Source organism: Mobula hypostoma, chromosome 10, assembly GCF_963921235.1.
Source record: "Mobula hypostoma chromosome 10, sMobHyp1.1, whole genome shotgun sequence".
Lineage (NCBI taxonomy): Eukaryota > Metazoa > Chordata > Chondrichthyes > Myliobatiformes > Myliobatidae > Mobula > Mobula hypostoma.
This window is the reverse complement of record NC_086106.1, coordinates 5269390-5284012: the sequence shown is the minus strand read 5'-3', so window position 1 is coordinate 5284012 and position 14623 is coordinate 5269390. Positions and strand designations below refer to the sequence as shown.

Below are 14623 nucleotides of genomic sequence, written 5' to 3'. Positions count from 1 at the left end.
ACCCCATCTTTTAAATCCACTCATCGTTTTTTTTCTCCAGTCCTGCTGAAGGGTCTCGGCCCAAAACGTCGACTGCTTGTTCTTTTCATAGATTTTGCCTGGACTGCTGAGTTCCTCCAGCATTTTGTGTGTTGCTCAGATGTAAGGTGGGTAAAGTGCCTCGGACTCATTATCGACAAAGTACACTGAACCTATCATAGTGGCTCCTAGTCCAAAACTAGGCAACCCAAAAACAAGCTGTCCAAGAGCCGCCAGACATTCGAGGCGGCGCGGTCAGTGCCAGCGACCCAGGTTCAATTGCACTGCTGTCTGGAGGAAGGAGTTTCTATGTTCTCCCCATGACTGTGTGGGTTACTCTGGGATCTCCACTTTGCTCCCACATTCCAAAGGCATACCGATTAGTAGTTCTATTGGTCACATGAGCGTATTTGGGTAGCTCAGGCTGCTTCCGTGCTGTATGCTTACATAAATAAAAATAATTTTCTTGCATTTTCTTGCTTTTCCAACTTTCACCTTTGCTGCAGTGGAATTACAGGCTGGTTCCAAACTGATCAATGCAGAAAGCAGCAAGACTCGGCAGGTACAAAAGATTTTTTTTTAATATATTATTGAAATTCTCAAAAAAAAACTAAAAAAAATTACTGAAATTCTGTGTGGTCAACGTACCACCAAGATTCCAGGTTTTGGAGATAGATCTATTAAAAGTCTATTCAAAAACACCTACCACCAGAAGAAATGTCCACAGAAGCTCTATTCCTTGCCTGGCTATTGCTGTAGTATGCGCAGCTTAGAAATACATGGACTCTAAGTTGATGTGTTTAACTGTTTTTAAGAGATACAGCACCACATGAGGACCTTCTAGCTCAATGAGCCCACACTGCCAATTACACCCATGTGACCAATTAACCTCCCACCCCGTACGTCTTTGGAAAGTGCGAGCAAACGGGAGCACCCAGAGGAAAGCAACACAGCCATGGGGAAAATGTACAGAGCCACCTCACCCCTTTTGATACAATCTGTATCCTCGGACATTGCGCTCCAAGCTATCAGCTTTTCAGCTATGATTCAGCAATGCCCACGTCACACATTCCAAGCTGTAACTCTGCTACAAGTTCAAGTTCATCTTATTCTGTATACTTCATGCATTCAAATATAACACCTCGTCCTATATTAATCCATTTTCGATTTTGTCTGACTTTTACATTGCAACCCATTCCATTGATTGCAATTTTGCCCGATTATCGCCTTCCTTGCTTGCAATCTCACTACACACTGCCTCTGCTTGCACATTTAATCCCCAGCACTATCACTCCTGATTCCATCCTCCTGTCAAATTAGTTTAAACCACCACACCCCCAAGCAACTTTAGCAATAGGAGTATATTTAAGTCTGAGTATATTTAAAGCAGAGGTTGGTAGATTTTTGATTGGTCAGGGCATGAAGGGACATGTGGAGAAGCCAGGTGATTGGGGCTGAGAGGAGAAATGGATCAGCCATGGTGGAATGGTGGAGCCACCTCGATGGGCCAAAGGGCCTAATTCTGCTCCTATATCTTATGGTCTTCATAGATGGAAGAGCTTGCTTCCTTGCTGTATGACTCCATAACACACACACAGCACATTTTTTCTCTTGCCAGAAATCAAGCCTTCTCGGATTTTGGATCTATGCAATTTGGACAGAAATGGCCACAAAGAGGGGGCAAAATACAACATTAAATCCCTCTTGCACCATCAAGTTGATTTGCATCAGACAGGGGCATGTATTATTACATCAGACAGTATTATGCAAAGAGTTAGACCGCAACAGGCTGCGGAATAATCAAGGACATATCCTCTGGGACAGTGGATAATGGAAGCTGTACTATTTCTTCAGATTTATAACCAAGACAGACGACAGTTTGACCTTACTGAACATGCAAAATTTCAGAAGTACCTACCGGGTTCCTGTAGGAATTTACAGAGGTTTAATGCATTTTACATCACAGTTTTTGCTATTATTTTTTAGTCTTATTTATTGAGATAGTGCAGAGTAGGCCCTTCAAGCTGTGTCCCTGAATTACCCCCAACCTAATCACAGGACAATTTACAATGACCAATTAACCTACTAACCACCAGGTCTTCGGAAAGTGAAAGGAAACCGGAGGACACAGGGAGAACGTAAATCTCCTCACAGGCAGTGGCGGGAATTGAACCCAGGTCACCGGTACTGTAAAGCGTCGTGCTAACCACTATGCTACCGTGTCGCCCCTAATTAACGTATAAACCGGTTAATGCCCTGCATCAAAGCAATGCAGGAATTGAATCTAGCCTCGAAAACAGGAGAGAATAATCAAGATGAGCTTACAGCAGTATTTAAAATAATTTTATCTCTATCTCTGTGCTATTAGTGCGGTAACATTGGCAGGACTATGGAGGGTGGTTGTATATAATATAACCCTGGCAACTCAAAGGTTTCAAATCTCTTTGGAGAACTTGCTTTACTTCAACATGAGTTACATCATTAAAGGCAAGGCACAGCCATGAGATATTGGCTTGTGGTATCCTCAATGCCGTTATATGGCCAGGCTAATTAATAATCATAACCTTAATTTATGATGGTTTTACTGCATACACCAAGCAATTACTTACTTGTTCAAGTGGGTGATGACATATTTGAAGACCTCATAATTCTCTTTTGGAAACTTCTTTAACACATCCTTAAGTGCATTCAGCCGAAGCTCTTTATCAGATGTTTCTGAGGGAAGGAAAACCAAGTCATTTAATGCAATGAGTAGCTCAGCACACTGACTCACTAATAGCTCATGTTGGAATCTGGATTCATGCCTATTAGTGCAATGGGGATCCAAACCCTGAGAAAATGGGAAACAGAAGGCAGTTCATTTCCCTTGTCTGGGAGCCGCTAGGAGGATTGGATAATTTAATAGCCTATTAATAAGAAAATCAGCTGATGCAACTCTAATAAGTAATCAATATAACACACAGAATTGTTATATATTCTCAACCCAAAACAGTTTACTCTCTTCGATTAGAAGCTGCCTGACCTGCTGAGTTCCTCCAACATCTTGTGTGTGTTGTTTCGGGTTTCTGGCATCTGCAGATTTTCTTGTGTTTGTATTGTTATATAGCACTGAAACAGGCCGTTTGGCCCAACTTGACACAACTGACTGAGGTTGCAAATTACAGCAAGTTGAATATGCATCTCCCATAACAGCAACTTCTACCAGCACGGAGGACAAGGGCAGCAGGCCGAAGCTAACTTGACCTACCCCCAGGTTCTGCTCTAAACCATCCTGACTTGTAGCTGCATCATGAGTTCTTTGCTTTTCACAGTATCGTGATGTGCCGTAACATCTGACATGGGCGATCATGGTCTTTGACCATGATTGTTCTTGACCAAATTTTCCTCCTGAAGTGGTTTGCTGTTGCCTTCTTCTGGGCAGTGTCTTTACAAGATGAGTGAACCCCCCCCCCCTCACCCCCAGCCATTATCAATACCCTTCACAGATTGTCTGCCTGGTGTTAGTGGTCATATAACCAGAATTTGGGATATGCACCAGCTGCTCATATGACCATCCATCACCTGCTCCCATGGTTTCACATAACCCTGATCAGGGGGCTAAGCAGATGCTACACCCTTGCCCCAGGGTGGCCTGCAAGCTAGCGGAGAGGAGCGCCTTACACCTACTTTGGTAGAGACGTATCCCTCGCCACCTGTTCTTTACTGTTACTGGTTCTAAAGTCATAAATCTCCCCATCCAATAATGCTGCAACTGTTTCTTCACCAGATGATTGCACCATCTCAAAAAGACAGCTTACCTTGGGGGGAAAATTCAAGATGACCAGCATCTCACACAGCAAGTTAATAAAAAGAGATGGAATAGTGCTCTTTGCTCTGGAGCATGTATTTGAGAATTCATTAAAGTAATTTCTCGGGCACGAGGAACAATAAGGAGAAGTGTTAGCGTGGTCACCACATTTCTAGGTTCTAACTAGTAACTTGCTGGATGCCAGATGTGTAAAACACACATTGCTGGCTGACCTTTGTTGTTATATAAATATACATAAAATAATTTAGTGCAAAGAAAGGGAGCAAATTCGTGTTCATGGACTGCTCAGAAATCTGAAGGCAGAGGGGAAGCTGCTACTAAAACGTTACATCTTTGGGTTCTTTTGATAGTAGAGTATGATGGTAGTAATGGGGGTGGGGGGGGGGAATGACCTTAGTGATAGATGCCATGTTTCTGAGATGTCACCTTTTGAAGATCTCCTTAATGGTGGACATCTCACAGACGGCAGCTGATGCCCTCTCATCATGAACGCAAAGATAAGCAACAGCTCATTTTTGATTTAATACACCACATTCAATGGGTAGTCTTCCCTACATTGGAAATACTAAACAATTATAGCCCTCATTACTCAACAGTCAATTCAATAGCTTCAGAACAACAGCCAATTGCAATGCAATTGTTCAGCCCTGGTTATACATCAACCTGTAACATTTACAATCTCTCTCTACAGATTCCAATCAGGTTTAATATCACTAGCATATATCATGAAATTTGTTAACATTGCATTACATGATAAATGTAGAAAAAACTGAATTACTGTAGTTATAAATATGTATGTTAAATAGTTGTTAAAATAGGTAGTGTGGAATAACAGAATAAGCAGTGCAAAATAAGTATAATGGAAGTAGTGAGGTAGTGCTCATGGATTCAATATACATTTAAAAATCGGATGGCAGAGGGGAAGACGCTGTTCCTGAATCACTGAGTGTGTGCCTTCAGGCTCCTGTACCTCCTCCCTGACAGTAACAATGAGAAAAGGACATGTCCTGGGTGGTTGGGGGTGCTTAATAATGGATGCCACCTTCCTGCGATTTGCTCCTTGAAGATGTCTTGGTACTATGGAAGCTAGTGCCCATGACGGAGCTGACTCATTTTACAAATTTCTGCAACTTACTTTGACCCTGTGCAGTAGTGCCACGTCCCCCCCATACCAAATGGTGCTGCAGCCAGTGAGAAGACTCTCCACAGCACATCTGTAGAAGTTTGAGTGTTTTAGGTGACATACCAAATCTCCTCAAACTCCTAATGAAATATAGCCGCATCAATATGTCGCAACCAGGTTCAGTCCCCAGAGGTACTGACACCGAGGAACTTGAAATTGCTCACTCCATCCACTTCCGATCCTTCTGTGAGGATTGGTTTATGCTTCTTCTCTTTCTGCTTTGCTAAGTAGACTATTCAGGTTCTTTTCTTTTAAAATATTGATGAAGGAGGCCGTTTATTCCACCTTGAAGCATTAAGTGGAGCAGTCAGTGGAGAGGAATGGAAGTGAAAGAGAAGAGGGAAGATAAGAAATTCTCTCCTCAGCACATAGTTTAGTTGCAATAAAAGTGTCAAAGATGAAATAGCTATCCTCTTGGCCACAGCTGTGGATGAGTTATGAGAAAGGAAAACAAAATCTTTCACAATAAGCCTCAGGCTACAAAAGGAATTTATTTAACTGGTGTCCAGCGAAGTGAGGGCAAGTCCAGGTTCTCAGGAGAAAATAATTCTATGGCCAAACATTAAAGGGAGGTGGAGGGAAAAGTAATTCTGTGTCATCCAAATAATTTATTATCCTTCTCTCATTAAAAGCAGGTTAACTGGTTATTCAAGATGGTTGCTATTTGTGTAATATCACACAAAAAAATAATGCACTTATGCAGCAACAAGTTATTACAAAGTGATTTCCCAGCCTCGGCATATTTTTCAGTGCAATTAATCTGAGAACTACACTCAATGCTCACTTTATTAGTTACAGAAGTGGAATTCGGAATGGTCTTCCACTACTGCAACCCATTCAAGGTTCAACGTATTGTGCATTCAGATATGCTCTTCTGCACAACACTGTTATAACACGTGGTTATTTGAGCTATTATCGCCTGTCAGCCTGAACCAGCTATTGGCTATTCTCCTCTGACCTCTCTGATTATCAAGGCGTTTTCATTTATAGAACTGTTACTCACTGGATGTTTTTGTTTTAGTTTTTTTGCACCATTCTCTGTAAACTCTAAAGCACGAGTTCCCAATCATTTTTATCCATAGACTCCCGTACCATTAACCGAGGGGTCCATAAGACCACAAGACATAGGAGCAAAATTAGGCCATTTGGCCCAATGAGTCTGCTTCGCCATTCAATCATGGCTGATCCTTTTCTCCCTCTCCTCAGCCCCACTCCCTGGCCTTCGCCCTGTAACCTTTCTGTGGACCCCAGGCTGGGAACCCTTGCTCTGGAGACTTCTGTGCATGTAAATCCCAGAAGATCAGCAGGTTCTGAGATACCCAAACCACCTCTGCCTGGCAGCAACAATCATTTTACGGTCCAAGTCACTTAGATCACATTTCTTCCCCATTCTGATGTTTGGTCTGAACAACAACTGAACCTCTTGACCATGCCGGCGTGCTTTTATGGACTGAGTTGCTGACAGGTGATTGGCCAATTAAATAGTTGCATTAAAGAGGTGTACAGGTGTAAAGTGCCCACTGAGTATACACAGCAAACCCCCATTGTGCAGTAATGTGTCATGTTTGGTTTGTGACTGCCATTCAATAAGAAAAACCTTTGACCTTCTCTAAAAAACGCAGCGGGCCTGGTACTTACTGCTGACGTCCACCAGTTCAACCTGGGCATTATATGGAACCAGTGGCTCTGGCAGCTCTGAGAAGAAGCTCTTCATTGCTCCAGCTATAGTATTCACTGCAAAATCCTTTTCCTGCAGAACAATGTTGTGATCTACAAATAGAAAAAGAAAATACTTCAGCTGGGGAACCATTAAGCAGTAAAACTCTTTTGATCCAGTATCCACAGAACCTTGGTGGTGACAGGAGTAGATTCTCCAGGCTATTAAATATTACTTATATTAATATCCCAACAAATGCAGTTCACTGATAATTTACACAGTATGTGCCGTGTCGCATGATGTGGGCGATTATGGTCTTTCCACGACTGTGACTGTCCACCAGAATTTTTCTGCAGAAGTGGTTTGCCATTGCCTTCTTCTGGGCAGTGTCTTTACAAGATGGATGACCCCCCCTCCCCAGCCATTATCAATACTCTTGTCTGCCTGGAGTCAGTGGTCACATAACCAGAGCTTGTGATATGCATTGGATGCTCATACGACCATCCATCATCTGCCCCCATGGCTTCACATGACCTGGCTAAGCAAGTGCTACACCTTGCCCAAGGGTGACTTGTAGGCTAGCAAAGGAAAGAAACAACTTACACCTCCTCCGGTAGAGAAGTATCTCCACCCTGCCACCCCTGTACAGTAATAGAATAATATATTTTCCAGTTTAAAAGGGAGAGGAAAGCCAGGCTTAGCGAGTTTAATGCAAACTGAAATATACAAGGTTTCCAAAACGCAGTTTCGGCTGCAGACCCACACGCTCCTGGTCAAAAGAAGCCACACATGTGCCGCTACACCTGACAACGACTCCGGCCACACACCCAGCCCAGATTCTGTACCTCCAGCTCCATACCAGACTTGGACTTCAAACTATCGATCTAACAAGACGCAAAACCCTATTGATTTCTGAGTACTCAGAAATCAGGTTATCATAGTTTTCCTCTAAAAAGATCAAATTGTGACATTTTCTCTAAGTTAAATTGGGTTTCTCAAATGGCTTATCTTTTAGTGCATCTTGATAACAACTAAAGATAAATGGAGCCTTACGATGGAAACTTGGTCTTTGCTGATTCAACTGTCAACTGGGACAGGAATTGGGTAGAAAAAAATTAAAACAACAGGAATTCTGCAGATGCTGGAAATTCAAGCAACATACATCAAAGTTGCTGGTGAACGCAGCAGGCCAGGCAGCATCTATAGGAAGAGGCGCAGTCGACTCGGCCTGAAACGTCGACTGCGCCTCTTCCTATAGATGCTGCTTGGCCTGCTGCGTTCACCAGCAACTTTGATGTATGTTGCGAGGATTAGATCTAACTCAATTCCAGAACAGGAGGGCCAGAGTGTCCTATGCTCCTCAAAAATGTTTAAAATGCTCTTATGAAGAGTCCCAGACCTGAAAAGTTGTCTTTCTCCTTCCACAGTTGCTGCACAAATTGCAGTGTGTTTGCAGCATTTGCTGTTTGTATTTCCCGCGGTTTATTTTTGGATTTTTATTGAGTGAACTTGCATCCTGCTACAGCATCCTATGGACAGTACTGAAAGAGTTACAAGTAGAACTCATTACTCTGTCACGTTAATGCCAAACTCAGGAGAATTTCTCATTGCCCAGAAAGTGGGCCACACCTGCTTTTTAACACATCTATAACAACAATCAGATCACAAGGATCATGTTTCTGGAGAGGAAATGCAAAACGTGAAAACCCACACACAACGCAGTTATTAGCTACCTAGGCAGCCAGATAATATTCATGCTTGACCAATGCCACTTCAACACCTCTGACTTACCTTGATCAAACTGTCGCTGGAGACTTTCCATCTCTGATTTGTTCCCACTCACGCGGTAAAGTCCCTCGGTACCCAGACCTTTAAATGAGAAATTAAAAATTAATTCTCTCCACTTACCAAATTTATTGGAGATGGTATAACCTCCAAATGAAAGCATAGCAATTATAATCAATAAAACTATGCAGACTGTCACAGTTGCTTCAAAGATACAAATAATGTTTAATAGAAAGTTTGTGAATAGATAACAGGCAGAGTGGAAACAGATTTGATAGCACTAAAGTACTTGACCTGTATAGGCCAAGTAGTCAGGTATACTTAAGGCAGAGGTTGATAAGTTCTTGATTAATTAGCGTGTCAAGGGTTACAGGCAGGAGGCAGGAGAATAGGTTTGATAGGGATAATAAATCAGCCATGACGGAATAGCAGAGCAGCCTCAATGGGCCAATGGACTAATTCTGCTCCTTATGTCTTATGGTTAAGTACTACAGGTCCATTTCATGATAATTAAACTTGAATTTGATTTGATGAATCAAAGTACCAGGAGATAGGATGTTATATTGAAGTTGTACAAGACACTGGTGATGCCTAATTTTCAGTATTGGGTACAGTTTTGGTCAGCTACCTACAAGAACGATGTAAATAAGGTTGAAAGAGTGCAGAGAAAACTTACAGGGATGTTGCTGGGACCGGAGGACCTGAGTTACAGGGAAAGGTTGAATAGGTTAGGACTTTATTCCTTAGAACACAGAAAATTGAGGGGAGATTTGATAGAGGTATACAAAATTGAGGGATATAGATCGGGTAAATGCAAGCAGGTTTTTCCCACTGATATCAGGAGGGACTACAACTGAGGTTGTGGGTTAAGGGTGAAAGCTGCAAAGTTTAAGGGGAACATGAGGAGAAACTTACTCACTCGGAGGGTTGTGAGAGTGTGGCTTGAGCTGCCAGTGCAAGTGACGCTTGCAAGCTCGATTTAAATGTTTAAAAGAAGTTTGGGTAGGTATATGGTTGGTAGGGGTATGGAGGGCTATAGTCCCGGTGCAGGTTGATGGAAGTAGACAGTTTAAATGGTTCAGCACACCTGTTTCTGTGCTGTACTTTCCTATGACTTTATGACTCTAGTATACTCTGGTAGGTGAATAGACCCTGGTGAAGTACTTCACCTCCTTTCCTTTTATGTCCAGTGGTGGGGCCGTGAAAATAAACCTTCTGCAGCAAGGAACCGTGTGGAAGCATTCAAGGTTGTTCAATGTCATTTTCATGACGCAAGTGTAAAGGAGAGCGAAATAATTTTTACTCTGGATCTGGTGCAGTACCAAGAAAAAAACACAATACGATAAACAACACAATAATTTAATCCCAAAAATAACCAACAAATTTACGCTTCTGATGAAGGGTCTCGGCCCAAAACGTCAACTGTTCATTTGTTTCCACAGATGCTGCCTGATCTGCTGAGTTCCTCCAGCATTTTGTGTCTCGTTCTCAATTTACACATCACTCAGTTTACACTGGTGCACAGAATAGTCAGTAATATTTATATTAATGAGAACTATAATAAGAATGAATCAACTCTTAGAATGACATATTTCCCACTGAGCAGTTAATTTTAACAGTTACAATATTAATTTATACAGTACAAATTCATGAATCTACAGAGTCCTCTCTGTGAAAAGGAACAGCACCACTTGAATACAGGCAGCAACTCTTGTATCCAAAGGTACATACGAGACCTGAAAGAAAGAATTAAAGTAACATTCCCCGTCACCTGAGGTATTAGCAGACCTGTTAAATCACATCTTGCCCAGTTGAGACAGAGTTCAATTCTGAACTGAACTCACTCTCCAAAACAAACCCCATGATATCAGGTCCATTAGATGCCGGGACAGCCTACGACAAAATACCCATAAGATTCCCTTTTACGTCTCCTTTAAGTGATGACCTGCGAAGGACAATCCATTGCCCTTCCATCAGGATGTCCCAACCAATGATCTCACTTTAAGGACTCTCATCTTATTATTTATTACTATTTATTTATATTTGAACTTGCACAGTTTGTCATCTTCTGCACTCTGGTTGATCTTTCATTGATCCTATTATAGTTACTATTTTATAGATTTGCTGAGTATACCCACAGGAAAATGAATCTCAGGATTGCATGTGGTGACATATATGTACTTTGAAAATAAAATTTACTTTTCTCAAGAAAGCCTTTGTCTTAACTTTAATGTCCCACAAAGATTGCCTGCAATCAAGGTCAGTGAAAGTTGATCCAGAACTGAATTGTTAATTGTAATTTGCAAATTAAATCAGTTCTCTTGAAGCCCAAAGAGATCCAGGTTAATGAAGAATAGGCAACAGTGGATTTTGGCCCCACAGCCTGCCTTCAGAATGAATAGAATAAAAGTAGGACGTAATAAACAGGATCCATACTGATAGCTTTCTGCTGCTTCAGTGGTCCCCCAGGTTTTGAGCACAGGCTCAAATCCTTTCTTCAGTCTTTCCAAATTAGCGCTCAGAGAAAGAGTGCCTTTCTCAGAGACTGGACTCAGGCGTGCAAATGGCATCTACTGCCCAACAGAGAAGACTCAAACACCAGAAAATCTGCAGGTGCTGGAAATCCAAAGCAACTCACAAAATGCTGGAGGAACTCAGCAGGTCAGGCAACATCTTTTCCATAGATGCTGCCTGGCCTGCCGAGTTCCTCCAGCATTCTGTGCGTATTGCAACAGAGAAGATTGCAAGCAAGCCTCAATAAATCGTGTTGACCTGGGAAAGGAAACTAATCATTTCCTTATCCTTGCAGAAAATTTGAAGGATTTTCCAAAGACACTGCTCATGGCATTGATTCACAATCCTGCTGTAAATATTGACACAAGACATTCTGCGCATGCTGGAAATCCAGAGCACCTGACACAAAATGCTGGAGGAACTGAGCAAGTCAGGCAGCATCCATGGAGAAGAATAAACAGTCGAAGAGTGTTGGCCTGAAATGTTGACTGCTTATTCCTCTCCATAGATCCTAACTGAACTGCCGAGTTCCACCAGCATTTTGTCTGCTGCAGATAGTTCAGTGTCAGAAACATAACCACCATATTGTCTCTCCTGCCCAAGCCTAAGAGTGCTTCAATGTCGAACTAAAGGTCTTGGGTTCAACACAAGCACAAAATATGCAGCTAACCTTGGCAGTTATTATTATATAAACTTCACCCTGAGCTCCAGCAAAATGCATAACACCTCGACTGTCAATTCAAGTGAAGAGAGTCAGAGTCAGAGAGCATTACCACACAGAAACAGGCCCTTTGGCCCATCTAGTCCATGCTGAACTGCTGTTTAGCTTAGCCCCATTGATCCACACCTAGACCATAGTCTTCCATACCCCTCCTATCCATGTACTTCTCCAAACTTCTCTTAAATATGCAATTAAAACCGCATCCATCACTTTCGCTGACAGCTTGTTCCACACTCAATCCAGCTCCCCCTCAGATTCCCTTAAATACTTCTCCTTTCACCCTTAACCTATGACGTTTAGTTCTAGTCTGACCCAACCTCAGTGGAAAAAGCCTGCTTGCATTTACACTCCCTATACCCCTCAATTTTGTATACCTCTCAAATCTCCCCTGATTCTCCTTTGCTCCAGGGAAAGAGCAATTTGACCTTTCCCTATAAATCAGGCCCTCAAGTTCTGGCAACAGATTCCCTTGACCATTCATCCCTCCTCACTAATCTGCCTCCTGGTACTTATCCCTGCAAAGTGCTACATTTGCCCATTCACCTCCTCCCTCACCTCCATTTAGGGCCTCAAACAGTCCTTCCAAGTGAGGCAACACTTCACCTGCGAATCTGCTGGGGTTGTCTATTGTGCCTGGTGCTCTCGATGCAACCTCCTCTACATTGGTGAGATCCGTTGTAAATTGGGGTACCGCTTCATTGAGCATCTCTGCTCCATCGGCCAAAAGCAGAACTTCCCTGTGGCCAAACATTTTAATTATGATTCCCACCCTCATTCTGACATGCTGGTTGACGGCTCCTCTTGCAACAAGATGAGGCCACCCTCAGGGTGGAGAGCAACACCATGTATTCCATCTGGGTAGCCTCCAAACTGATGGTATGAATACAGATTTCTCCTTCCCATAGAAGGATTTCCCTTCTCCTCCCCTCTTCTATTCTCAACTCTGGCCTCTCACATGCCTATCACCTCCCCCTGGGTCCCCTCCTCTAGTGGTCCACTCTCCGCTCCTATCTGATTCTTTTCTCTCCAGCCTTTGACCTTTCCCATCCACCTGGTTTCACCTGTCACCTTTCAGCTATCCTCCTCCCCCTCCGCACCTTTCTATTCTGGTGTCTTCCCCCTCTCTTTCCAGTTCCAAAGAAGGGTGTCAGCTCCGAAATATCAAATTTTTATTCTTTTTCATAGATGCTGCCTGACCTGCCGAGTTCTTCCAGCATCACGCATCTCCACTCTGTGACCTTCTCAATAAACTTCTGAAAGCTCATACTTTTCACAAAATCTCTTTCAAAGGCAAGAATTAAAACTGCACTGGTCGCAAGGGTCATTCAGTTAAACCATGCTTCAGAGTAATATTCAAATGAAATAGGAACTGGTTCACTTTTCTTTAGTTAATCTACTTAAGGGAGAAGCAAATTAGGAAACAGGAAGTACAAAATATTAAACAAAGATCCTGAGGACATGATATTCTAAATTAAGAAGTGAAACTTGTTTATCACTATCCTGATTGTTGTTCAAACTGAATAATACACAATGCAAAACATGGGCTGGGCTGGTCCCGTACAGCAGGCAGTAAAAGGCTAGGGTATCTATGGGTGGAAAACTCATCCTGGATGTCCCCTGGTTTAAAAATTAAACTGAACAACTTTCTAGCCAGCCGGTGGTGTAGTGGCACCTGCACTGGACTTCGACGCGAGTGGTCCCAGGTTCAAATCCAGCCAGCTCCTAGCACGCTTTCCATCCATGCTGGGGAGCTAGCAATCCAGCCTCGTGAAAAAAAAACACAAACGAAAATGTTAAAGGAATGGCAAAGCTCCTACTGATTGTGCCACAAGGCATAGAACAGAACAACTTCTGAAGTAAATAACTTTTTTTTTGTTCCTCTACCCGCTTTGAGGCTCATCAGACGGCAACTTTGCTGTTTCTTTAGCATTTGTCTGTTTTTTTACGAGACCAAGTTGCTAACTCGATGGAAAGTGTGCAAGTAGTGGGCTGGATTCAACCCCAGGATAACTCGCCTTGAAGTCCATTGCAGATGCCACTACACCACTGGTCAGCCAAATGACCTGATGCACACTGAATTTATTCTTGCAGGTGCGTCCAATAACCAAGCTGTTGTAGAACAAAGGTCTTCTCACTGTTGCTCTCTGCTGAGATATCTAATCTCCCGTGGACACCAGAAGGGTCGCAACACTACCCAATGAGCTGGGAGGATTCAGGGGGAAGGAATCCACTCCAGATTCCTTTCCTGATCACTATTTAGTTTGAGGCTGAGAAAGATTACAAAATGGTACCTTAATTAAGTACTAGATATATAGAGTACTGTGCAAAACGTTTAGCCACATGTACATAGTCATAGTAGTCATAGTCATACTTTATTGATCCTGGGGGAAATTGGTTTTCCTTACAGTTGCACCATAAATAATAAATAGTAATAGAACCATAAATAGTTAAATAGTAATATGTAAATTATGCCAGTAAATTATGAAGTAAGTCCAGGGCCAGCCTATTGGTTCAGGGTGTCTGACCCTCCAAGGGAGGGGTTGTAAAGTTTGATGGCCACAGGCAGGAATGACTTCCTATGACACTCTGTGTTGCATCTTGGAGGAATGAGTCTCTGGCTGAATGTACTCCTGTGCCCACCCAGTACATTATGTAGTGGATGGGAGACATTGTCCAAGATGGCATGCAACTTAGTCAGCATCCTCTTTTCAGACACCACCGTCAGAGAGTCCAGTTCCATCCCCACAACATCACTGGCCTTACGAATGAGTTTGTTGATTCTGTTGGTGTCTGCTACCCTCAGCCTGCTGCCCCAGCGCACAACAGCAAACATGATCGCACTGGCCACCACAGACTCGTAGAACATCCTCAGCATCGTCCGGTAGATGTTAAAGGACCTCAGTCTCCTCAGGAAATAGAGATGGCTCTGACCCTTCT

At 42.8% G+C, this 14623-nt stretch overlaps 1 protein-coding gene across 3 annotated transcripts in view; it reads right to left on the bottom strand.

The window, feature by feature from the left end:
• Positions 1-14623, bottom strand: part of arhgap35a (Rho GTPase activating protein 35a) — a 206113-nt gene that overhangs the window by 10372 nt on the left and 181118 nt on the right. For all 3 annotated transcript variants that reach the window (XM_063059930.1, XM_063059931.1, XM_063059929.1), the window contains 3 exons: positions 8458-8535; positions 6648-6779; positions 2628-2733 (listed from right to left, as the gene is read on the bottom strand). In XM_063059930.1, coding sequence (XP_062916000.1) covers positions 2628-2733; positions 6648-6779; positions 8458-8535 — 316 coding nt within the window. The remainder of the gene's footprint in view (positions 1-2627; positions 2734-6647; positions 6780-8457; positions 8536-14623) is intronic.